Source organism: Oncorhynchus mykiss, chromosome 16 (genome assembly GCF_013265735.2).
Source record: "Oncorhynchus mykiss isolate Arlee chromosome 16, USDA_OmykA_1.1, whole genome shotgun sequence".
In the NCBI taxonomy this organism is placed as follows: Eukaryota; Metazoa; Chordata; class Actinopteri; order Salmoniformes; family Salmonidae; genus Oncorhynchus; species Oncorhynchus mykiss.
In genome coordinates, this window is record NC_048580.1 from 69354400 (window position 1) to 69379900 (window position 25501).

The following is a 25501-nucleotide window of genomic DNA, read 5'->3' on the forward strand; positions in this document are numbered from 1 at the left end:
GGCTGTGATTGCCTTCAGACATCCAGGTGCTTTGGCTACACATCGACACAACAGAGAAGAACACACACACGCAACACACTCACACACACCTTGTGTGCACATATACTTACACACCACGAGTCAAAATTGAACTGGACCAAATGAAGAGACTCACAGAGACTGACAGACCATTCAGTCTCCCTGCACACTAGAGAGAGAAGTTACAATCAGCATCAATCACACCCTCAGGTCATTCAGTGTCCATTCAATCGTTCAGTTCTACCATTCAGTGTCACTTCAACACATCCCGGTGTCTCTTCTCAGTTCAGCAGAGGAGGTGGAAGAGGTCACCAGGAGCAAGGCTCAAAGGAGAGAGTTATATGGTTTGCTAGGAGGCTGTCCTGTCTTCAGAATCATTCCTCCACTCATTCCTTTACCCAGTACATCAGGTGGAGGACGACCCAGGACCAGAGAGGGCAGGGTTATGTGTGTGCAGCTCCCAGGGTGTCATGGGGCCTGTCTCAGATCTCTGTGCCTCCCATGGCTCCCCCACCTGTGCCTGCGGGGTAGTGCCTAACGCCCCCGGCCCTGCGCAGGGAGCTGAGGGCCACGGTGCAGCAGCCACGTAGCAGGGAGCCGAAGTGGTAAATGGGCAGGGCATCGCCCCGCGGCCCCCGGCACAGCCATGCCACCGTGGGCACCACGGGTACCGCCACCGCCAGCAGGTCAACCAGGAAGTGGCGGCTCCAGTAGCTCTTCACTGCTGGTCCAGACCCAGACGAGGTAGACTCCTCTTCTCCCCCTACTGCTCCCTGAGCCTGATCTTCATCATCATCAACCTCTACCACCGTCACCCCAGCGATCTCCTCCTGCTGTAACAAACTTCTCATGGGCTGGGAGGTGTGGGGCCGTTCCTCCACTGATCTCACCTCCTCCACCTCTACTGAACTCACCTCCTCCCCCTCCACTGACCTCACCTCCTCCACTGACCTCACCTCCTCCACCTCCACTGACCTCACCTCCTCCACTGACCTCACCTCCTCCACTGACCTCACCTCCTCCACCTCTACTGACCTCACCTCCTCCACCTCCTCCACCTCTACTGACCTCACCTCCTCCACCTCCTCCACCTCTACTGACCTCACCTCCTCCACCTCTACTGACCTCACCTCCTCCACCTCCACCTCCTCCACCGACCACACCTCCACTTCCTCCCTCTGACTATCTACATCTAACTCCTTTACCTCCTCCTGCTTTCCTTCCCCCAGCAACCCCAGACCCTTTACCTCCTCCTGCTTTCCTTCCCCTAGCAACCCTAGGCCCCTTACCTCCTCATGCTCACATAATTGTACCAATCGCCCATCCTCCTCCTGCTTGCCTGCCTCTACCATCACCCCGGCACTCTCCCCCACTACCGCTGTCTGCCACTCCAACTCCCCCACCGCCTCCCCATCCTCCTCCACTGAGAGGGAGGGCATATCAACTAAGAGGCAGGAAGAGCTGGGTAACGGAGGGCCAGGACCGGGCTCTGTTGTAGCTGTGAGGGTTGTTGGGGTAACCGAGTCCAGGTCGTCTCCCTCGTCTGAGACCCAGGTGGAGGTGGGGCTGCAGGCCTGAGAGCGGAATGTGCGCTCCGCAATGGTGTCCAGGTCAGAGGCGTAGCCCACCCCACCGGGGACGGGACAGCTCTCTGTCTGGACAGCCTGCTCCCTGGGGTGGTGCAGGTAAAGGTGGTGGGACAGACAGGGGTGGCTGGCGCTGCCCGCCCCACCCATGGCACAGCGAAGGGGCGCCACCCTGTCCTTCCCGGGGCACAGCTTGTCGTAGTTGGAGAAGTGTGGCAGGAGGGAGTAGGTGCTGAGCAGAGAGGCTGTCTCCTCAGACAGGAAGGCTGCCTCCAGAAGCAGATCTGCCCTGTGACTGCTGGCTGCACTGCGACTGTGACTATGACTGCTGGCTGCACTGCGACTGTGACTATGACTGTTGGCTGCACTGCGACTCTCCCCACAGCACACAAAGCCACTGTCATGGTTCTCCTCCCCTAAAACGCTGTTCCCGTTCTTATCCGCCAGCGAGTGGTCGCTCAGCTTGGTGTAGGTGAAGCTACGGGGCAGAGAGCGGGCGGGGGAGCCGTCACAAGACCCACACAGACTCTTGGAACCACCCCATCCAGTCCCTGATGCAGCGGGACTACTTCCAGGCCATGACCCCGCAGTCCCAGGCCTCCCAGCCCACCCTGCCGCTCCTCGTGCTGCAGCAGCAGCCTCCTGCTCCTTGGCCACCCCGTTCTGAGCCAGCTCCATGCTGAGCAGCAGGGTCTCCAGCTTGTGGTTCTGGACGTTGATGTCCTGGAAGTATTTCTGGACGCCGGTGTCGGTGGAGTCGCTGGAGTTGAGGTTGGTGCGCACCACGTCCACCACTTCCTTGAGCTGCTGGATCTCCCTGCGCGCCTCCTTCAGAGCCAGCTGGGCCTCCACGCGGTGACACTCTTCTTCTACCCAGTCCTCCTGCATACGAGACAACTGGGTCCTCAACTCGTCGATCTCAGAGTCCCTGAGACAGACATGCAAAGAGTAAACAAGGATGGTTGTGTGTGAGAGAGAGAGAGAGAGAGAGAGAGAGACAGAGAGAGAGAGAGAGACACAGAGAGACACAGAGAGACACACAGAGAGAGAGAGAGAGAGACACAGAGAGAGAGAGAGAGAGAGACAGAGATAGAGAGAGGGAGAGAGAGAGAGAGAGAGAGACACACACAGAGAGAGAGAGAGAGAGAAAGACAGAGAGAGAGAGAGACAGAGAAAGACAGAGAGAGAGAGAGACAGAGAGACAGAGATAGAGAGAGAGAGAGAGAGAGAGAGAGAGAGGGGGAGAGAGAGAGAGAGAGAGAGAGAGAGAGAGAGGGAGAGAGAGAGAGAGGAGATATTTAGTAATGAATTATGGTGGGCAATTGTCAAATTAATGTATTTGGCAAAAATGTTGAAACATTTATATATCAACATAATTACAAAATGAAAGAATTATTATGGTAATTTGATGGAAATGGGGTAGCAGTTGACATTCAAATATATATAAACAAATGCTTGCTGATTACAACTTCAAAGACCATAACATTTCCAAAACATAAAATGCTGAAATCTAAATGTAATTTACATAATGTGCATTCAGAAAGAGAACCAGTTTAATGAGCCCATGGTTACTCTGGGAAAATGTCTATTTGTCTTGAGCTGTATTATCAGTGTGTGTCGCTGCGTCTCACCTGTCCTGCAGCCTGTCGACGGTTTCTTTGAGGCGGGCCCGCAGGTGTCTGATACACACCTCTTTCTGCTGCAGGGGTGTGAGGTACTGCTCTGGGGGAGGGGGGCGGATGCCATGGTTATCTTTACACGAGGTGTATGCCTTCATATGACGCCTTGGAGAGAGAGAGAGAGGAAACAGAGGACAGGTATAGAACCCATTACCTCCTGTAAGCCTCCTGTAAAGCCTCCTGTAAGCCTGCGGGCAGCGGTGGGTAAATCCATGATAAAGTGCAGTACACATTCTGCTGTTCTATGACGCCTGTGATGATGATGTCAGCGGGGAGAGTAGTAACGTCTTTGTTGTTGTAATATCCCAAAACGGACGTGGTCGTTTCACCAAGGATTAGAGCTTTTAAAAGGTCAATACATTCTTATAACAAGTTATAAGGCCTTAGAATAGCATGTCCTCATCGTTCAAAATACAACATGATCATAGGCTACTTTTCACTAGGCACTCATTCTCCCATGTAGAAGCACGATACCAACATGAGGCATAACCTTGGCTTAGGGCTCCATTCAATATGTATCACTGAAGATTCGCTGTACAGCATGTTTTTAATATTTTTATTTAACTAGGCAAGTCAGTTAAGAACAAATTCTTATTTTCAATGACAGTCTAGGAACAGTGGGTTAACTGCCTGTTCAGGGGCAGAACGACAGATTTTTACCTTGTCAGCTCAGGGATTCGATCAAGTTACAGGTCTGTGAGAGCCAGAAATCTTGCTTGTTTGTAGGTGACCAAATACTTATTTTCCACCATAATTTGCAAATAAATTCATAAAAAAATCATACAATGTGATTTTCTGGATTTTTGTCTGTCATAGTTGAAGTGTACCTATGATGAAAATTACAGGCCTCTCTCATCTTTTTAAGTGGGAGAACTTGCACAATTGGTGGCTGACTAAATACGTTTTTTGCCCCACTGTATGTCGTTATAACACTGACCTATCACGGGCATCGAGCCCTGTCTTAAAAATTGATGCGGAGGCCATTTTGAATCTTACCCCTTGGTGGGGCTGCAGTCACTGCCCTTGCAGGAGCCAGAGTTAGTGCTGCTGCTGCTGAGAGAGGCATTGCCATGGGGATCTCTGTTGCTGACTGGGGCAGCTGTCCGTCTGTTCCAGAATGAGAGGGACATAGTTACTACATCATACAACACAGATACCAATGATCCGCTTAAACCAACAGTAATCACGGCCAAAACGTAATCATGCCCACAAAAAAAACACGAGACAGAACTTGCCAAGACATAAAAGGCATTCATGGAGGAAGACATACAGTTGAAGTCAGAAGTTTACATACACCTTGGCCAAATACATTTAAACTCAAGTTTGTCACAATTCCTGACATTTAATCCTAATAAAAAATCCCTGTTTTAGGTCATTTAGGATCACCAATTTATTTTAAGAACGTGAAATGTCAGAATAATAGTAGAGAGAATGATTTATTTCAGCTTTTATTTCTTTCATCACATTCCCAGTGGGAAGTTTACATACACTCAATTAGTATTTGGTAGCATTGCCTTTAAATTGTTTAACTTGGGTCAACCGTTTCTGGTAGCCTTCCACAAGCTTCCAATAATAATAAGTTGGGTGAATTTTGGCCCATTCCTCCTGACAGAGCTGGTGTAACTGAGTCAGGTTTGTAGGATCCTTGCTCGCACACACTTTTTCAGTTCTGCCCACAAATTTTCTATAGGATTGAGGTTGGGGCTTTGTGATTGCCAATCCAGTACATTGGCTTAATTGTCCTTAAAACATTTTGCCACAACTTTGGAAGTATGCTTGGGGTCATTGTCCATATGGAAGACCCATTTGCGACCAAGCTTTCACTTCCTGACTGATGTCTTGAGATGTTGCTTCAATATATCCACATAATGTTCCTCCTTCATGATGCCATTCATTTTGTGAAGTGCATCAGTCCCTCCTGCAGCAAAGCACCCCAACAACATGATGCTGCCACCCCCGTGCTTCACGGTTGGGATGGTGTTCTTCAGCTTGCAAGCTTCACCCAGTTCTATTTGTGTTTCATCAGACCAGAGGACATTTCTCCAAAAAGTACAATCTTTGTCCCCATGTGCAGTTGCAAACCGTAGTCTGGCTTTTTTATGGGGTTTTGGAGAAGGGGCTTCTTCCTTGCTGAGCAGCCTTTCAGGTTATGTCGATATAGGACGCGTTTCCTTCCTGAGCAGTATGACGGCTGTGTGGTCCCATGGTGTTTATACTTGCGTACTATTGTTTGTACAGATGAACCTGGTACCTTCAGGCGTTTGGAAATTGCTCCCAAGGATGAACCAGACTTGTGGAGGTCTACAATGTTTTTTCTGAGGTCTTGGCTGATTTCTTTTGATTTTCCCATGATGTCAAGCAAAGAGGCACTGAGTTTGATGGTAGGCCTTGAAATACATCCACAGGTACACCTCCAATTGACTCAAATGATGTCAATTAGCCTATCAAAAGCTTCAACATAATTTTCTGGAATTTTCCAAGCTGTTTAAAAGGCACAGTCAACTTTGTGTATGTAAACTTCTGACCCACTGGAATTGTGATACAGTGAATTATAAGTGAACTAATCTGTCTGTAAACAATTGTTGGAAAAACTACTTGTGTCATGCACAAAGTAGAAGTCCTAACCGACTTGCCAGAACTATAGTTTGTTAACAAGAAATTTGTGCAGTGGTTGAAAAACTAGTTTTAATGACTCCAACATAAGTTTATGATAACCTCGGACTTCAACTGTAAATTATGTTCTGCAACACAGACCATTAAATTTGACTTTCTGAATGGATGAAAGCAAAAACAAAGCAGGATGTCAACATTGTCATCGATAATAAATGAGAAAGGTGAAAGGTTGTAATCCAGCCAACAACAGATCAGCTTGCGTGTGATGGTTTTAGAAAACACCTGGATTCAACCTACATGCCATGGACTTCGTAGCATAATGTTCCGTTGTTCTAACATACTAACATGTCTAGTGATATTCAATTATATATATTTTTTAAAGTAAATCAGAAGATCCAATTAATATTCAAAAAATGTATATTCAACGACAAAGCATCTTGGCATTAAGACCAAATCCACGCCTAGGGAACAGAGAGCGATAACAAAGAGACAATGAGAGAGGAGGGATAGAGGGAGTGATAGAGAGAAAGGCATATAGAGAGAGGGCTAGAGAGAGAGGGCTAGAGAGAGAGGGCTAGAGAGAGAGGGCTAGAGAGAGAGGGATAGAGAGAGAGGGATAGAGAGAGAGGGCTAGAGAGAGAGGGATAGAGAGAGAGGGATAGAGAGAGGGCTAGAGAGAGAGGGCTAGAGAGAGAGGGCTAGAGAGAGAGGGCTAGAGAGAGAGGGCTAGAGAGAGAGGGCTAGAGAGAGAGGGATAGAGAGAGAGGGCTAGAGAGAGAGGGAGAGAGAAAGAGGGAGAGAGAGAGAAGGATAGAGAGAGAAGGATAGAGAGAGAGGGCTAGAGAGAGAGGGCTAGAGAGAGAGGGAGAGAGAGGGATAGAGAGAGAGGGATAGAGAGAGAGGGATAGAGAGAGAGGGCTAGAGAGAGAGGGATAGAGAGAGAGGGATAGAGAGAGAGGGCTAGAGAGAGAGGGAGAGAGAGAGGGCTAGAGAGAGAGGGCTAGAGAGAAAGGCATATAGAGAGAGGGCTAGAGAGAGAGGGCTAGAGAGAGAGGGCTAGAGAGAGAGGGATAGAGAGAGAGGGATAGAGAGAGAGGGCTAGAGAGAGAGGGAGAGAGAAAGAGGGAGAGAGAGAGAAGGATAGAGAGAGAAGGATAGAGAGAGAGGGCTAGAGAGAGAGGGCTAGAGAGAGAGGGAGAGAGAGGGATAGAGAGAGAGGGATATAGAGAGAGGGCTAGAGAGAGAGGGCTAGAGAGAGGGAGAGAAAGGCATATGGAGAGAGGGATAGAGAGAGAGAGCGAGAGGGAGGGAGAGAAAGAAAGAGAGAGGTGTATGTATATACAGTGCCTTGCGAAAGTATTCGGCCCCCTTGAACTTTGCGACCTTTTGCCACATTTCAGGCTTCAAACATAAAGATATAAAACTGTATTTTTTTTGTGAAGAATCAACAACAAGTGGGACACAATCATGAAGTGGAACGACATTTATTGGATATTTCAAACTTTTTTAACAAATCAAAAACTGAAAAATTGGGCGTGCAAAATTATTCAGCCCCCTTAAGTTAATACTTTGTAGCGCCACCTTTTGCTGCGATTACAGCTGTAAGTCGCTTGGGGTATGTCTCTATCAGTTTTGCACATAGAGAGACTGACATTATTTCCCATTCCTCCTTGCAAAACAGCTCGAGCTCAGTGAGGTTGGATGGAGAGCATTTGTGAACAGCAGTTTTTAGTTCTTTCCACAGATTCTCGATTGGATTCAGGTCTGGACTTTGACTTGGCCATTCTAACACCTGGATATGTTTATTTTTGAACCATTCCATTGTAGATTTTGCTTTATGTTTTGGATCATTGTCTTGTTGGAAGACAAATCTCCGTCCCAGTCTCAGGTCTTTTGCAGACTCCATCATTCTTCCAGAATGGTCCTGTATTTGGCTCCATCCATCTTCCCATCAATTTTAACCATCTTCCCTGTCCCTGCTGAAGAAAAGCAGGCCCAAACCATGATGCTGCCACCACCATGTTTGACAGTGGGGATGGTGTGTTCAGGGTGATGAGCTGTGTTGCTTTTACGCCAAACATAACGTTTTGCATTGTTGCCAAAAAGTTCAATTTTGGTTTCATCTGACCAGAGCACCTTCTTCCACATGTTTGGTGTGTCTCCCACGTGGCTTGTGGCAAACTCTAAACGACACTTTTTATGGATATCTTTAAGAAATGGCTTTCTTCTTGCCACTCTTCCATAAAGGCCAGATTTGTGCAATATACGACTGATTGTTGTCCTATGGACAGAGTCTCCCACCTCAGCTGTAGATCTCTGCAGTTCATCCAGAGTGATCATGGGCCTCTTGGCTGCATCTCTGATCAGTCTTCTCCTTGTATGAGCTGAAAGTTTAGAGGGACGGCCAGGTCTTGGTAGATTTGCAGTGGTCTGATACTCCTTCCATTTCAATATTATCGCTTGCACTGTGCTCCTTGGGATGTTTAAAGCTTGGGAAATCTTTTTGTATCCAAATCCGGCTTTAAACTTCTTCACAACAGTATCTCGGACCTGCCTGGTGTGTTCCTTGTTCTTCATGATGCTCTCTGCGCTTTTAACGGACCTCTGAGACTATCACAGTGCAGGTGCATTTATACGGAGACTTGATTACACACAGGTGGATTGTATTTATCATCATTAGTCATTTAGGTCAACATTGGATCATTCAGAGATCCTCACTGAACTTCTGGAGAGAGTTTGCTGCACTGAAAGTAAAGGGGCTGAATAATTTTGCACGCCCAATTTTTCAGTTTTTGATTTGTTAAAAAAGTTTGAAATATCCAATAAATGTCGTTCCACTTCATGATTGTGTCCCACTTGTTGTTGATTCTTCACAAAAAAAATACAGTTTTATATCTTTATGTTTGAAGCCTGAAATGTGGCAAAAGGTCGCAAAGTTCAAGGGGGCCGAATACTTTCGCAAGGCACTGTATAGAGAGAGGGATAGAGAAAGAGAGAGAGAGAGAGAGAGAGAGAGAGAGAGAGGGGTGTGTATATATAGAGAGAGAGAGGGATAGAGAAAGAGAGAGAGGTATATATATATATATATAGAGAGAGAGAGAGGTGTATATATATAGAGAGAGAGGAAGAGTTGTGCTGACCGACAGTGCCGCTCCGGAGACTTGGCAGTGAGATATCCTCGATCCGTTGGGCGCATTGAAACCATAAAGCCTGTCTCCATTGGAATGTAGTCTAGCTCTATAAACCTGCAGTAGTCAAACCTGACCAAAGACAACAGGCTGATACGGTGAGGTGGTGTTGATAGTGGTGTCTGTGAGACTGAGATGCAGGCTAGAACCAAGTGACCAACATCAATAGTACTTAGGACTTATACCCTGTGTTGGCCAAACACGTCGACCATGGTCTTCATGGGATAAGTAAAGGGAACACCCCTAGTCTGATAGGGAGAATCTTTAAAGTCATTAAAGACTGTGGCCTGGGTTGTTCAGAGCAGAAGCATTGGTTAATAGTGGATTCAAGTATTACCGCTCCTTTAAAACTGGCTCATTATAATGTATTCTTTAGGCCTGGGAGATACCTTCACACTGGTTAAGTGTACATACATCAGCTTTGTTATTTTATGAGAAAGATCGAAGGCAGAGAAACAACTACTAACGATGAACTTGCCCAGTCGAGGTCTGCTATAGGCTAACAGGGCATCTGAAGAGGACTTCACCTCAACATTATTCTCCTTAACGAAGACATGATTAAACCATGATTAATGGTAATCAAACCATGATTAAGACATGCTGACATGGCGAACATATGTCTGGTCCACTTCTCACTCTGTTCCTACCTGTCCCTCTCTCAGCACGAAAGGTGAGCCTTTTAATTCTGCAGTTGCATCAGAGCTGAAAATATCCCTAGGCTGCATTATTCTCATCCCAAAGTCACACCAAAAATATGCTTGTAATACCTGGGTAAATTCTTACCTCACATAACCCGTAAGAAGAAAAACACACACAGCAAAAACAACTAACTAAAAAGTCATCAGAATTAAAAAGAAAAAAAGAAATAAAATCTCCCCAAAACATTTGATGTATTAACTTCTGTTGAAATTATATTCATGTACATCTCATATGCATACGTATATACTGTCCTCTATATCATCGACGGTATCCTTATGTAATACATGTATCACTAGCCACTTTATACTATACTATGCCACTTTGTTTACATACTCATCTCATTTGTACATACTGTACCCGATACCATCTACTGTATCTTGCCTATGCTGCTCTGTACCATCACTCATTCATATATCCTTATGTACATATTCTTTATCCCCTTACACTGTGTACAAGACAGTAGTTTTGGAATTGTTAGCTAGATTACTTGTTATTACTGCATTGTCGGAACTAGAAGCACAAGCATTTCGCTACACTCGCATTAACATCTGCTAACCATGTGTATGTGACAAATAAAATTTGATTTGATTTGATTTGAGGTAACTGCCAAAATAAAGGAAACCCCAACATAGTGTCTTAATGGGGGCGTTGGGTCACCACCAGCCAGAACAGCTTCAATGCACCTCGGCATAGATTCTACAAGTGTCTGGAACTCTATTGGAGAGATGAGACACCATTTCTTCCAGGAGAAATTCCCATCATTTGGTGTTTTGTTGATGGTGGTGGAAAACACTGTCTCGGTCGCCGTTCCAGAATCTTCCAGAAGTGTTCAATTGGGTTTAGATCTGGTGACTGAGACGGCCACGGCATTACATAGTTTTCATCAAACCATTCAGTGACCACTCGTGCCCTGTGGATGGGGGCATTGCCAAAATAATGGCCTGCCCAGCATTTGTAAGCATGATGAGATGCTTATGGCTTTATTAACCTGCTTGGAAGCACCTGCTTTAAATATACTTTGTTTCCCTCATTTACTCAAGTGTTTCCTTTATTTTGGCAGTTACACGTCGTTTTCCATGCTATTAGTGAGGGGAAGGGGCACTGTGATGGTCAACTCCTGTACCGTATTCATCTGTTACTGTTGACCAATTGGTCGATTTACTAATGACAGCCAATTAAACAAAGCAATCAAAGGCTGTCTGTTATCTAGGAGGACAGGGGTTTTGCCCAATCACTGGCTTCCAGACTGGGTGGGAGGAGATAAGCAAAACAGATATGACAGATATAGCAGCCTGAGGATTGTAGGAAGGGTCAGGATAGGGTATGACAGGTTGTGACGAAGGCCAACAGCATACAAACAGAAAACACGGTCAAGCTGAGGAGAGCAGTGGAAGCAAGCCTGGAAAGAAAGGTAGAACATGTCAAATATATAGACAAAATAAGGGGTTTGGCACAACTGGAGTCCACCATTACATGTCCAGCTATGTTTATAGCATTTTGTGACATCTGCTGATATGAAAATGGCTTTAGAAATACATTTGATTGATTACATCTCTTCTCCTTTGAGATGGACCCTGGTTGGTAAGTGGTGTGAGGAAGGCTGGTGTTATTATGTGTAGGAAGGCTGGGTGCTATAAGAGAAGGCTGGTGTTATTATGTGTAGGAAGGCTTGGTGGTATAAGAGAAGGCTGGGTGGTATAAGAGAAGGCTGGGTGGTATAAGAGAAGGCTGGGTGCTATAAGAGAAGGCTGGGCGGTATAAGAGAAGGCTGGGTGGTATAAGAGAAGGCTGGGTGGTATAAGAGAAGGCTGGATGGTATAAGAGAAGGCTGGATGGTATAAGAGAAGGCTGGGTGGTATAAGAGAAGGCTGGGTGGTATAAGAGAAGGCTGGGTGGTATAAGAGAAGGCCGGGTGGTATAAGAGAAGGCCGGGTGGTATAAGAGAAGGCTGGGTGGTATAAGAGAAGGCCGGGTGGTATAAGAGAAGGCCGGGTGGTATAAGAGAAGGCCGGGTGGTATAAGAGAAGGCTGGGTGGTATAAGAGAAGGCTGGATGGTATAAGAGAAGGCTGGTGTTATTATGTGTAGGAAGGCTGGGTGTTATAAGAGAAGGCTGGATGCTATAAGAAAAGGCTGGGTGGTATAAGAGAAGGCTGGGTGCTATAAGAGAAGGCTGGGTGCTATAAGAGAAGGCTGGGTGCTATAAGAGAAGGCTGGGTGCTATAAGAGAAGGCTGGGTGGTATAAGAGAAGGCTGGATGGTAGAAGAGAAGGCTGGGTGGTATAAGAGAAGGCTGGGTGGTATAAGAGAAGGCTGGGTGGTATAAGAGAAGGCTGGTGTTATTATGTGTAGGAAGGCTGGGTTCTATAAGGGAAGGCTGGGTGGTATAAGAGAAGGCTGGGTGGTATAAGAGAAGGCTGGGTGGTATTATGTGTAGGAAGGCTGGGTGCTATAAGAGAAGGCCGGGTGGTATAAGAGAAGGCTGGGTGGTATTATGTGTAGGAAGGCTGGGTGCTATAAGAGAAGGCCGGGTGCTATAAGAGAAGGCTGGGTGGTATTATGTGTAATAAGGCTGGGTTCTATAAGGGAAGGCTGGGTGGTATTATGTGTAGGAAGGCTGGGTGCTATAAGAGAAGGCTGGGTGGTATAAGAGAAGGCTGGGTGGTATAAGAGAAGGCTGGGTGGTACTATGTGTAATAAGGTTGGGTTCTATAAGAGAAGGCTGGGTGGTACTATGTGTAATAAGGCTGGGTTCTATAAGAGAAGGCTGGTGTTATTATGTGTAATAAGGCTGGGTTCTATAAGGGAAGGCTGGGTGGTATTATGTGTAGGAAGGCTGGGTGCTATAAGAGAAGGCCGGGTGCTATAAGAGAAGGCTGGTGTTATTATGTGTAGGAAGGCTGGGTGCTATAAGAGAAGGCTGGGTGGTACTATGTGTAGGAAGGCTGGGTGGTATAAGAGAAGGCTGGGTGGTATAAGAGAAGGCTGGGTGGTATAAGAGAAGGCTGGGTGCTATAAGAGAAGGCTGGGTGGTATTATGTGTAATAAGGCTGGGATCTATAAGAGAAGGCTGGGTGGTATTATGTGTAATAAGGCTGGGTTCTATAAGAGAAGGCTGGGTGGTATTATGTGTAATAAGGCTGGGTTCTATAAGGGAAGGCTGGGTGGTATTATGTGTAATAAGGCTGGGTTCTATAAGGGAAGGCTGGGTGGTATTATGTGTAGGAAGGCTGGGTGCTATAAGAGAAGGCCGGGTGCTATAAGAGAAGGCCGGGTGGTATAAGAGAAGGCTGGGTGGTATTATGTGTAATAAGGCTGGGTTCTATAAGAGAAGGCTGGGTGGTATTATGTGTAGGAAGGCTGGGTTCTATAAGAGAAGGCTGGGTGGTATTATGTGTAGGAAGGCTGGGTGGTATTATGTGTAATAAGGCTGGGTTCTATAAGAGAAGGCTGGGTGGTATTATGTGTAATAAGGCTGGGTTCTATAAGGGAAGGCTGGGTGGTATTATGTGTAATAAGGCTGGGTTCTATAAGAGAAGGCTGGGTGGTATTATGTGTAATAAGGCTGGGTTCTATAAGGGAAGGCTGGGTGGTATTATGTGTAATAAGGCTGGGTTCTATAAGGGAAGGCTGGGTGGTATTATGTGTAATAAGGCTGGGTTCTATAAGAGAAGGCTGGGTGGTATTATGTGTAATAAGGCTGGGTTCTATAAGAGAAGACTGGGTGGTATTATGTGTAGGAAGGCTGGGTTCTATAAGAGAAGGCTGGGTGGTATTATGTGTAATAAGGCTGGGTTCTATAAGGGAAGGCTGGGTGGTATTATGTGTAATAAGGCTGGGTTCTATAAGAGAAGGCTGGGTGGTATTATGTGTAATAAGGCTGGGTTCTATAAGAGAAGACTGGGTGGTATTATGTGTAGGAAGGCTGGGTGCTATAAGAGAAGGCTGGGTGGTATTATGTGTAGGAAGGCTGGGTGCTATAAGAGAAGGCTGGGTGGTATAAGAGAAGGCTGGGTGGTATAAGAGAAGGCTGGGTGGTACTATGTGTAATAAGGTTGGGTTCTATAAGAGAAGGCTGGTGTTATTATGTGTAATAAGGCTGGGTTCTATAAGGGAAGGCTGGGTGGTATTATGTGTAGGAAGGCTGGGTGCTATAAGAGAAGGCCGGGTGCTATAAGAGAAGGCTGGTGTTATTATGTGTAGGAAGGCTGGGTGCTATAAGAGAAGGCTGGGTGGTACTATGTGTAGGAAGGCTGGGTGGTATAAGAGAAGGCTGGGTGGTATAAGAGAAGGCTGGGTGGTATAAGAGAAGGCTGGGTGCTATAAGAGAAGGCTGGGTGGTATTATGTGTAATAAGGCTGGGTTCTATAAGAGAAGGCTGGGTGGTATTATGTGTAATAAGGCTGGGTTCTATAAGAGAAGGCTGGGTGGTATTATGTGTAATAAGGCTGGGTTCTATAAGGGAAGGCTGGGTGGTATTATGTGTAATAAGGCTGGGTTCTATAAGGGAAGGCTGGGTGGTATTATGTGTAGGAAGGCTGGGTGCTATAAGAGAAGGCCGGGTGCTATAAGAGTAGGCCGGGTGGTATAAGAGAAGGCTGGGTGGTATTATGTGTAATATGGCTGGGTTCTATAAGAGAAGGCTGGGTGGTATTATGTGTAGGAAGGCTGGGTTCTATAAGAGAAGGCTGGGTGGTATTATGTGTAGGAAGGCTGGGTGGTATTATGTGTAATAAGGCTGGGTTCTATAAGAGAAGGCTGGGTGGTATTATGTGTAATAAGGCTGGGTTCTATAAGGGAAGGCTGGGTGGTATTATGTGTAATAAGGCTGGGTTCTATAAGAGAAGGCTGGGTGGTATTATGTGTAATAAGGCTGGGTTCTATAAGGGAAGGCTGGGTGGTATTATGTGTAATAAGGCTGGGTTCTATAAGGGAAGGCTGGGTGGTATTATGTGTAATAAGGCTGGGTTCTATAAGAGAAGGCTGGGTGGTATTATGTGTAATAAGGCTGGGTTCTATAAGAGAAGGCTGGGTGGTATTATGTGTAATAAGGCTGGGTTCTATAAGGGAAGGCTGGGTGGTATTATGTGTAATAAGGCTGGGTTCTATAAGGGAAGGCTGGGTGGTATTATGTGTAATAAGGCTGGGTTCTATAAGAGAAGGCTGGGTGGTATTATGTGTAATAAGGCTGGGTTCTATAAGAGAAGGCTGGGTGGTATTATGTGTAATAAGGCTGGGTTCTATAAGAGAAGGCTGGGTGGTATTATGTGTAATAAGGCTGGGTTCTATAAGAGAAGACTGGGTGGTATTATGTGTAGGAAGGCTTGGTTCTATAAGAGAAGGCTGGGTGGTATTATGTGTAATAAGGCTGGGTTCTATAAGGGAAGGCTGGGTGGTATTATGTGTAATAAGGCTGGGTTCTATAAGAGAAGGCTGGGTGGTATTATGTGTAATAAGGCTGGGTTCTATAAGAGAAGACTGGGTGGTATTATGTGTAGGAAGGCTGGGTGCTATAAGAGAAGGCTGGGTGGTATTATGTGTAGGAAGGCTGGGTGCTATAAGAGAAGGCCGGGTGCTATAAGAGAAGGCCGGGTGGTATAAGAGAAGGCTGGGTGGTATAAGAGAAGGCCGGGTGGTATAAGAGAAGGCCGGGTGGTATAAGAGAAGGCCGGGTGGTATAAGAGAAGTCTGGGTGGTATAAGACAAGGCCATGGTGCTATAAGAGAAGGCTGTGGAGGTACAAGTGAAGGCCGGGTGGTATAAGAGAAGGCCGTGTGGTATAAGAGAAGGCCGGGTGGTATAAGAGAAGGCCGTGTGCTATAAGAGAAGGCCGGGTGGTATAAGAGAAGGCCGTGTGCTATAAGAGAAGGCTGGGTTCTATAAGAGAAGGCTGGGTGGTATTATGTGTAATAAGGCTGGGTTCTATAAGGGAAGGCTGGGTGGTATTATGTGTAATAAGGCTGGGTTCTATAAGGGAAGGCTGGGTGGTATTATGTGTAATAAGGCTGGGTTCTATAAGGGAAGGCTGGGTGGTATTATGTGTAATAAGGCTGGGTTCTATAAGGGAAGGCTGGGTGGTATTATGTGTAATAAGGCTGGGTTCTATAAGAGAAGGCTGGGTGGTATTATGTGTAATAAGGCTGGGTTCTATAAGAGAAGGCTGGGTGGTATTATGTGTAATAAGGCTGGGTTCTATAAGGGAAGGCTGGGTGGTATTATGTGTAATAAGGCTGGGTTCTATAAGAGAAGGCTGGGTGGTATTATGTGTAATAAGGCTGGGTTCTATAAGAGAAGGCTGGGTGGTATTATGTGTAATAAGGCTGGGTTCTATAAGAGAAGACTGGGTGGTATTATGTGTAGGAAGGCTTGGTTCTATAAGAGAAGGCTGGGTGGTATTATGTGTAATAAGGCTGGGTTCTATAAGGGAAGGCTGGGTGGTATTATGTGTAATAAGGCTGGGTTCTATAAGAGAAGGCTGGGTGGTATTATGTGTAATAAGGCTGGGTTCTATAAGAGAAGACTGGGTGGTATTATGTGTAGGAAGGCTGGGTGCTATAAGAGAAGGCTGGGTGGTATTATGTGTAGGAAGGCTGGGTTCTATAAGAGAAGGCTGGGTGGTATTATGTGTAGGAAGGCTGGGTGGTATTATGTGTAATAAGGCTGGGTTCTATAAGAGAAGGCTGGGTGGTATTATGTGTAATAAGGCTGGGTTCTATAAGGGAAGGCTGGGTGGTATTATGTGTAATAAGGCTGGGTTCTATAAGAGAAGGCTGGGTGGTATTATGTGTAATAAGGCTGGGTTCTATAAGGGAAGGCTGGGTGGTATTATGTGTAATAAGGCTGGGTTCTATAAGGGAAGGCTGGGTGGTATTATGTGTAATAAGGCTGGGTTCTATAAGAGAAGGCTGGGTGGTATTATGTGTAATAAGGCTGGGTTCTATAAGAGAAGGCTGGGTGGTATTATGTGTAATAAGGCTGGGTTCTATAAGGGAAGGCTGGGTGGTATTATGTGTAATAAGGCTGGGTTCTATAAGGGAAGGCTGGGTGGTATTATGTGTAATAAGGCTGGGTTCTATAAGAGAAGGCTGGGTGGTATTATGTGTAATAAGGCTGGGTTCTATAAGAGAAGGCTGGGTGGTATTATGTGTAATAAGGCTGGGTTCTATAAGAGAAGGCTGGGTGGTATTATGTGTAATAAGGCTGGGTTCTATAAGAGAAGACTGGGTGGTATTATGTGTAGGAAGGCTTGGTTCTATAAGAGAAGGCTGGGTGGTATTATGTGTAATAAGGCTGGGTTCTATAAGGGAAGGCTGGGTGGTATTATGTGTAATAAGGCTGGGTTCTATAAGAGAAGGCTGGGTGGTATTATGTGTAATAAGGCTGGGTTCTATAAGAGAAGACTGGGTGGTATTATGTGTAGGAAGGCTGGGTGCTATAAGAGAAGGCTGGGTGGTATTATGTGTAGGAAGGCTGGGTGCTATAAGAGAAGGCCGGGTGCTATAAGAGAAGGCCGGGTGGTATAAGAGAAGGCTGGGTGGTATAAGAGAAGGCCGGGTGGTATAAGAGAAGGCCGGGTGGTATAAGAGAAGGCCGGGTGGTATAAGAGAAGTCTGGGTGGTATAAGAGAAGGCTGTGTGGTATAAGAGAAGGCTGGGTGGTATAAGACAAGGCCATGGTGCTATAAGAGAAGGCTGTGGAGGTACAAGTGAAGGCCGGGTGGTATAAGAGAAGGCCGTGTGGTATAAGAGAAGGCCGGGTGGTATAAGAGAAGGCCGTGTGCTATAAGAGAAGGCCGGGTGGTATAAGAGAAGGCCGTGTGCTATAAGAGAAGGCTGGGTTCTATAAGAGAAGGCTGGGTGGTATTATGTGTAATAAGGCTGGGTTCTATAAGGGAAGGCTGGGTGGTATTATGTGTAATAAGGCTGGGTTCTATAAGGGAAGGCTGGGTGGTATTATGTGTAATAAGGCTGGGTTCTATAAGAGAAGGCTGGGTGGTATTATGTGTAATAAGGCTGGGTTCTATAAGAGAAGGCTGGGTGGTATTATGTGTAATAAGGCTGGGTTCTATAAGGGAAGGCTGGGTGGTATTATGTGTAATAAGGCTGGGTTCTATAAGAGAAGGCTGGGTGGTATTATGTGTAATAAGGCTGGGTTCTATAAGAGAAGGCTGGGTGGTATTATGTGTAATAAGGCTGGGTTCTATAAGAGAAGACTGGGTGGTATTATGTGTAGGAAGGCTTGGTTCTATAAGAGAAGGCTGGGTGGTATTATGTGTAATAAGGCTGGGTTCTATAAGGGAAGGCTGGGTGGTATTATGTGTAATAAGGCTGGGTTCTATAAGAGAAGGCTGGGTGGTATTATGTGTAATAAGGCTGGGTTCTATAAGAGAAGACTGGGTGGTATTATGTGTAGGAAGGCTGGGTGCTATAAGAGAAGGCTGGGTGGTATTATGTGTAGGAAGGCTGGGTGCTATAAGAGAAGGCCGGGTGCTATAAGAGAAGGCCGGGTGGTATAAGAGAAGGCTGGGTGGTATAAGAGAAGGCCGGGTGGTATAAGAGAAGGCCGGGTGGTATAAGAGAAGGCCGGGTGGTATAAGAGAAGTCTGGGTGGTATAAGAGAAGGCTGTGTGGTATAAGAGAAGGCTGGGTGGTATAAGACAAGGCCATGGTGCTATAAGAGAAGGCTGTGGAGGTACAAGTGAAGGCCGGGTGGTATAAGAGAAGGCCGTGTGGTATAAGAGAAGGCCGGGTGGTATAAGAGAAGGCCGTGTGCTATAAGAGAAGGCTGGGTGGTATAAGAGAAGGCTGGGTGTTATAAGAGAAGGCCGGGTGCTATAAGAGAAGGCCGGGTGGTATAAGAGAAGGCTGGGTGGTATAAGAGAAGGCCGGGTGGTATAAGAGAAGGCCGGGTGGTATAAGAGAAGGCCGGGTGGTATAAGAGAAGTCTGGGTGGTATAAGAGAAGGCTGTGTGGTATAAGAGAAGGCTGGGTGGTATAAGACAAGGCCATGGTGCTATAAGAGAAGGCTGTGGAGGTACAAGTGAAGGCCGGGTGGTATAAGAGAAGGCCGTGTGGTATAAGAGAAGGCCGGGTGGTATAAGAGAAGGCCGTGTGCTATAAGAGAAGGCTGGGTGGTATAAGAGAAGGCTGGGTGTTATAAGAGAAGGCCGTGTGGTATAAGAGAAGGCCGTGGAGGTACAAGTGAAGGCCGGGTGGTATAAGAGAAGGCCGGTTGGTATAAGACAAGGCTGTGTGTGGAATACTCCTATACAGAATGGTTGCAAGAAGTGAGACGAGAATGTGGACAGAGACAATGCTCTTATAACTAACATACAGTAACTAACTGTGGTCCTGTTTGAAGTTGGTTTGAGATTGTCCAGCACTGTCACTTTAACCACAGCTGTACAGCACATTTACTGTTGTCAATCACCTCATCAAGCTATTGGCTATAATATTGGCAATGTCAGTGTACCACCCAATCTGTTTGGTGCATCTGAGGGTTTATCAGTGAATATCAGAGATCAATTGATCTCTGTCTGTCTGTCCAGCTATGACTACAGCACATCTCCTCCTCTCCATGTACAGCACATTCTAGTGGTTCTGCAGCTACAGCTACAGAGCATGCTCTCTGGGACAGTATAACAGAATTGTGTCTCACGCAGGGCGCGTCGGTAGTGGTACGGGTACGGGCGAGGAGGACGACGACAGCATTTGCTGCAAGCGGCGTTTGGGCTGCAGAGGATTCAGAGGGTTGAATCTGGGAAGAGAGACGAGAGACAGATTTCATGCTACCGCTGCTCTGTAGCTAGGACATTGCACATTAGTTATTCATTTAGGTGAAAGATCAATGTAAAGACATGGAGTGCAAGGTGACAGCACAGTAACACTTATGTTGAATAAATGAACTACTGACCAGATATTCACTCCATTTATAGAAACTCTACACACCACCACATTCACTTTAGCTAACAAAACAATTACATGGTCCAATCACTGTCAGATAAAAAGAGAGAAAAGCTAATCTCTCAAGTGCTGACACAATCATGACTGCAGAGGGAGGGAGGGACCGAGAGAGAGAGAGAGAGAGACACAGAGAGAGACACAGAGAGAGAGACAGAGAGGGAGAGAGAAACAGAGAGAAATGAGAGAGGGAGAGAGACAGAGAGGAACAGAGACGGAGAGACAGAGAGAGAGAGACAGAGAGAGAGAGAGAGAGAGAGAGAGAGAGAGAGAGACAGTGAGACAGTGAGAGAGAGAGATAGTGAGAAAAAGAGAGAGAGCGAGAGAGAGGGAGGGAACGGAAGAGAGAGAGAGAGCGAGAGAGAGGGAGGGAACGGAAGAGAGAGAGAGAGAGAGAGAGAGAGAGAGAGAGAGAGAGAGAGAGAGAGAGAGAGAGAGAGAGAGAGAGAGAGAAGCATTGGCAGCTGATGGGACAGAAGCAAACGCTGAGCCTCAGCTCTCTCAGGAGATTATGAGCCCCTGTACTGTAGCAGTATAGACAAACACATGTTCACACTAGAGGTCGACCGATTAATCGGAATGGCCGATTAATTAGGGCCGATTTCAAGTTTACATAACAATCGGAAATCTGTATTTTTGGGCACCGATTTCCGATTATTATTATAATTTTTTTTTAATACCTTTTATTTAACTAGGCAAGTCAGTTAAGAACATATTCTTATTTTCAATGACTGTCTAGGAACTGTGGGTTAACTGCCTTGTTCAGGGGCAGAACGACAGATTTTCACCTTGTCAGCTCAGGGGTTCCAGTCCTGCAACCGAATGTAGTAGAAGCCAAGGTAAATTGCTAGCTAGCATTAAACTTATCTTATAACTACTGATCCAGTTTAGCAGGCAATATTAACCAGGTGAAATTGTGTCACTTCTATTGCGTTCATTGCACGCAGAGTCAGGGTATATGCAACAGTTTGGGCCGCCTGGCTCATTGCGAACTAATTTGCCAGAATTTTACGTAATTATGACATAACATTGAAGGTTGTGCAATGTAACAAGAATATTTAGACTTAGGGATGCCACCCGTTAGATAAAATACCGAACGGTTCAGTATTTCACTGAAATAATAAACGTTTTGTTTTCGAAATGATAGTTTCCGGATTCGACCATATTAATGACCAAAGGCTCGTATTTCTGTGTGTTATTATGTTATAATTAAGTCTGATTTGATAGAGCAGTCTGACTGAGCAGCAGCAGCAAGCACAGCGCTGTTTATGACTTCAAGCCTATCAGCCTAATGGCTGGTGTAACCAATGTGAAATGGCTAGCTAGTTAGCTGGGTGTGCGCTAATACTGTATCAAACATCACTCGCTTTTAGATTTGGAGTAGTTATTCCCCTTGCTCTGCAAGGGCCGCGGCTTTTGTGGAGCGATGGGTAACGCTGCTTCGAGTGTGGCTGTTGTCGATGTGTTCCTGGTTCGAGCCCAGGTAGCGGCGAGGAGGGGGACGGAAGCTATACTGTTACACTGGCAAAACTAAAGTGCCTATAAGAACATCCAATAGTCAAAGGTACATGAAATACAAATGGTATAGAGAGAAATAGTCCTATAAATACTATATTAACTACAACCTAAAACCTCTTACCTTGGAATATTGAAGACTCATGTTAAAAGGAACCACCAACTTTCATATGTTCTCATGTTCTGAGCAAGGAACTTAAACGTTAGCTTTTTTACATGGCACATTACTTTCTTCTCCAACACTTTGTTTTTACATTATTTAAACCAAATTGAACAGGCTTCATTATTTATTTGAGGCTAAATTGATTTTATTGATGTTTTATATTAAGTTAAAATAAGTGTTAATTCAGTATTGTTGTAATTGTCATCATTACAAAAAAAAATACAAAAAAATTTGGCCGATTAATCGATATCGGCTTTTTTGGTCCTCCAATAATCGATATCAGCGTTGGAAAATCATAGTCGGTCGACCTCTAGTTCACACACAACATTTAATATTCAAGGAGACTCCCCATCATTAGAAATGGTCCCTGGGTGGGACAGAACCATTATCTTCATCACTGACTATTTCTTGTGGGTGATAATAAGATGACAAAATAGAGGAGGTATGGAGAACAACAGAGAGATGCAAGAGAGAGAGGGGTTAACTAAGAGGTTGACTAAGAGGTTAACTAAGAGGTTAACTAAGAGGTTGGCAAAGAGGTTGACTAAGAGGTTGACTACGAGGTTAACTAAGAGGTTGACTAAGAGGTTAACTAAGAGGTTGGCAAAGAGGTTGACCACGAGGTTAACTAAGAGGTTAACTAAGAGGTTAACTAAGAGGTTGGCAAAGAGGTTGACTAAGAGGTTGACTACGAGGTTAACTAAGAGTTTAACTAAGAGGTTGACTGAGAGGTTAACTAAGAGGTTGACTAAGAGGTTAACTAAGAGGTTGGCAAAGAGGTTGACTAAGAGGTTGACCACGAGGTTAACTAAGAGGTTGACTAAGAGGTTAACTAAGAGGTTGGCAAAGAGGTTGACTAAGAGGTTGACTACGAGGTTAACTAAGAGTTTAACTAAGAGGTTGACTGAGAGGTTAACTAAGAGGTTGACTAAGAGGTTGACTACGAGGTTAACTAAGAGTTTAACTAAGAGGTTGACTGAGAGGTTAACTAAGAGGTTGACTAAGAGGTTAACTAAGAGGTTGACTGAGAGGTTGACAAAGAGGTTGACTGAGAGGTTGACAAAGAGGTTGACTAAGAGGTTGACTAAGGGGTTGGCAAAGAGGTTGACTGAGAGGTTGACTGAGAGGTTAACTAAGAGATTGACTAAAGGGTTGGCAAAGAGGTTGACTGAGAGGTTAACTAAGAGGTTGAATAAGATGTTGACTGAAGGGGATTGACTGAGGAAGGTTGACTGAGGAAGGTTGACTGAGGAGATTGACTGAGGAAGGTTGACTGAGGGGGTTGACTAAGAGGGTTGACTGAGGAAGGTTGACTGAGGGGGTTGACTAATAGATTGACTGAGATGTTGACTGAGATGTTGAATAAGAGGTTGACTGAGAGGTTGACTGAGAAAGGTTGACAGAGGTTGACCTAGGTGGTTGACTGAGAGGTTGACTGAGGGGGTTGACTGAGGGGTTGACTGAGGGGGTTGATTGAGGAAGGTTGACAGAGGTTGACCTAGGGGGTTGACTGAGAGGTTGACCTAGGGGGTTGACTGAGAGGTTGACTGAAGGGGTTGACTGAGGGGGTTGACTGAGGGGTTGATTGAGGAAGGTTGACAGAGGTTGACCTAGGAGGTTGACTGAGAGGTTGACCTAGGGGGTTGACTGAGAGGTTGACTGAAGGGGTTGACTGAGGGGGTTGACTGAGGGGGTTGATTGAGGAAAGTTGACTGAGAGGTTGACTACATAAGAGTTAAGTTAATCTAAAAAGAAAGTGAAAGGAGAAAGATTGCGGACGAATTAGAGAAATGACGACAGACAGAGAGAGTATGAGTTTTAGATAGGTAGGTAGGTGTGTCTGCAGTGCTGTACCTGCGTGAGCCAGACGCAGATCTCCGACTGGAAGGGACAGGAGCAGACATGGAGGCTCCTCTCTCCTCTCCTCGTCTTTCTCCGTGTCTCTCTATCACTCTGCAGTGACAGCCAGCCTGAGAGGAAAACAAAACGACACGCAAACAGGTACTGACTCTGTGGAAGGACATGACATCACATACTGTTTTAAACCAACAAAACAAGCTATTATATTCAAGTACGAAGAAGACAGTGAGGTCACACACACACACACACACACACACACACACACACACACACACCCTTGGTGAGAACTATGGATGTCTCAGCATTGTGCTGAGAGCTGACACAAGATGGCAGGGGCTAGGGATGGCACAGATCTGGGATCAGCCCAGCCAGACAGAACATCAGGGAGAAGCAGCCAATCACCACTAATTCGTCTGACCACAGGCCTGAGATGGGAGAGAGCAGTGTTTGTGCTTCAACAGAAAACAATTCTGTATTTGATTTAGTGATAATAAACTAAACCTAAATAAATAAAGTCTGTCAAGACAGTTGTTTTGATCTTTCAATACGACCTAATAAACATGCTGTCAAAGCTCAGGTTGAAATTCATCGCAATGTTGGGTGAAGGCCAATTATAAGATATGGGTCTGAAGGTACACAGTCTGTCTAGTGATCAAGGTACACAGTCTGTCTAGTGATCAAGGTACACAGTCTGTCTAGTGATCAAGGTACACAGTCTGTCTAGTGATCAAGGTACAAAGTCTGTCTAGTGATCAAGGTACACCGTCTGTCTAGTGATCAAGGTACACAGTCTGGGGAGACAATCAGTGATGGATTGAGAGAGACAGACCTGATTGGGGAGGTAGAAAGGGAGAGATAGATTGATCAGCAGGCATAATGAGAGGAGAGAGGAGAGAGGGGAAGAGACAGACCTGATTGGGGTGGTAGAAGGGGAGAGGTAGGGTGATCAGCAGGCATAATGAGAGGAGAGAAAGAGAGGGGAAGAGACAGACCTGATCGGGGAGGTAGAAAAGGAGAGGTAGGGTGATCAGCAGGCATAATGAGAGGAGAGAGAGAGGGGGAGAGGTAGAGTGATCAGCAGGCATAATGAGAGGAGAGAGAGGGGGAGAGGTAGTGATCAGCAGGCATAATGAGAGGAGAAAGAGGAGAGAGAGAGAGGGGAAGAGACAGACCTGATTGGGGAGGTAGAAGGGGAGAGGTAGGGTGATCAGCAGGCATAATGAGAGGAGAGAGAGGGGGAGAGGTAGAGTGATCAGCAGGCATAATGAGAGGAGAGAGAGGGGGAGAGGTAGAGTGATCAGCAGGCATAATGAGAGGAGAAAGAGGAGAGAAAGAGAGGGGAAGAAACAGACCTGATCGGGGAGGTAGAAAGGGAGAGGTAGTGATCAGCAGGCATAATGAGAGGAGAGAGAGGGGGAGAGGTTGAGTGATCAGCAGGCATAATGAGAGGGGGAGAGCTAGAGTGATCAGCAGGCATAATGAGAGGAGAGAGAGAGAGGGGGAGAGAGAGAGGGGGGGAGAGGTAGAGTGATCAGCAGGCATAATGAGAGGAGAGAGAGGGGGAGAGGTAGTGATCAGCAGGCATAATGAGAGGAGAGAGAGGGGGAGAGGTAGAGTGATCAGCAGGCACAATGAGAGGAGAGAGAGAGAGGGGGAGAGAGGGGAGAGAGAGAGAGGGGGGGGAGAGGTAGAGTGATCAGCAGGCATAACGGGAGGAGAGAGAGAGGGGGGAGAGGTAGTGATCAGCAGGCATAATGAGAGGAAAGAGAGAGAGAGAGGGGGAGAGAGAGGAGAGAGGGGGAGAGGTAGAGCGATCAGCAGGCATAATGAGAGGAGAGAGAGAGGGGGAGAGAGGGGAGAGAGAGAGAGAGAGGGGGGGGAGAGGTAGAGTGATCAGCAGGCATAATGAGAGGAGAGAGAGGGGGAGAGGTAGAGTGATCAGCAGGCATAATGAGAGGAGAGAGAGGGGGAGAGAGGGGGAGAGAGAGGAGAGAGAGAGGGGAGCGATAGAGTGATCAGCAGGTATAATGAGAGGAGAGAGAGGGGGGAGAGAGGGGAGAGAGGAGAGAGAGGGGAGAGAGAGAGGAGAGAGAGAGAGGGGAGCGATAGAGTGATCAGCAGGCATAATGAGAGGAGAGAGAGGGGGGAGAGAGGAGAGAGAGGAGAGAGAGAGGAGAGAGAGAGGAGAGAGAGAGGAGAGAGAGAGGGGAGCGATAGAGTGA

At 46.2% G+C, this 25501-nt stretch overlaps 1 protein-coding gene across 1 annotated transcript; it reads right to left on the reverse strand.

Moving 5' to 3' along the window:
* Window positions 1-102: 102 nt before the first annotated feature.
* LOC110492644 (syntaphilin-like) lies at window positions 103-24782 on the reverse strand. Its single transcript, XM_036945796.1, has 6 exons — window positions 23274-24782; window positions 19440-19538; window positions 4280-4390; window positions 3236-3388; window positions 1158-2532; window positions 103-974 (listed from the first exon to the last, which is right to left on the reverse strand). Exons 1-6 carry the CDS (start codon window positions 23441-23443, stop codon window positions 501-503), a joined length of 2382 nt encoding a protein of 793 aa, XP_036801691.1. The 5' UTR covers window positions 23444-24782; the 3' UTR covers window positions 103-500.
* Between the last annotated feature and the right edge of the window lie 719 nt (window positions 24783-25501).

Excerpts from the sequence above, each read along its gene's own strand:
- LOC110492644 (XM_036945796.1), bottom strand. The coding sequence starts at position 23,443 with ATGTCCTTCCACAGAGTCAGTACCTGTTTGCGTGTCGTTTTGTTTTCC. Across the intron at positions 4,391-19,439 it reads CCACTACCGACGCGCCCTGC|ACGGACAGCTGCCCCAGTCA; the intron begins GTGAGACACAAT and ends ATTCTGGAACAG. Across the intron at positions 975-1,157 it reads GGTCGGTGGAGGAGGTGGAG|GTGAGGTCAGTGGAGGAGGT; the intron begins GTGGAGGAGGTG and ends GAGGTGGAGGAG.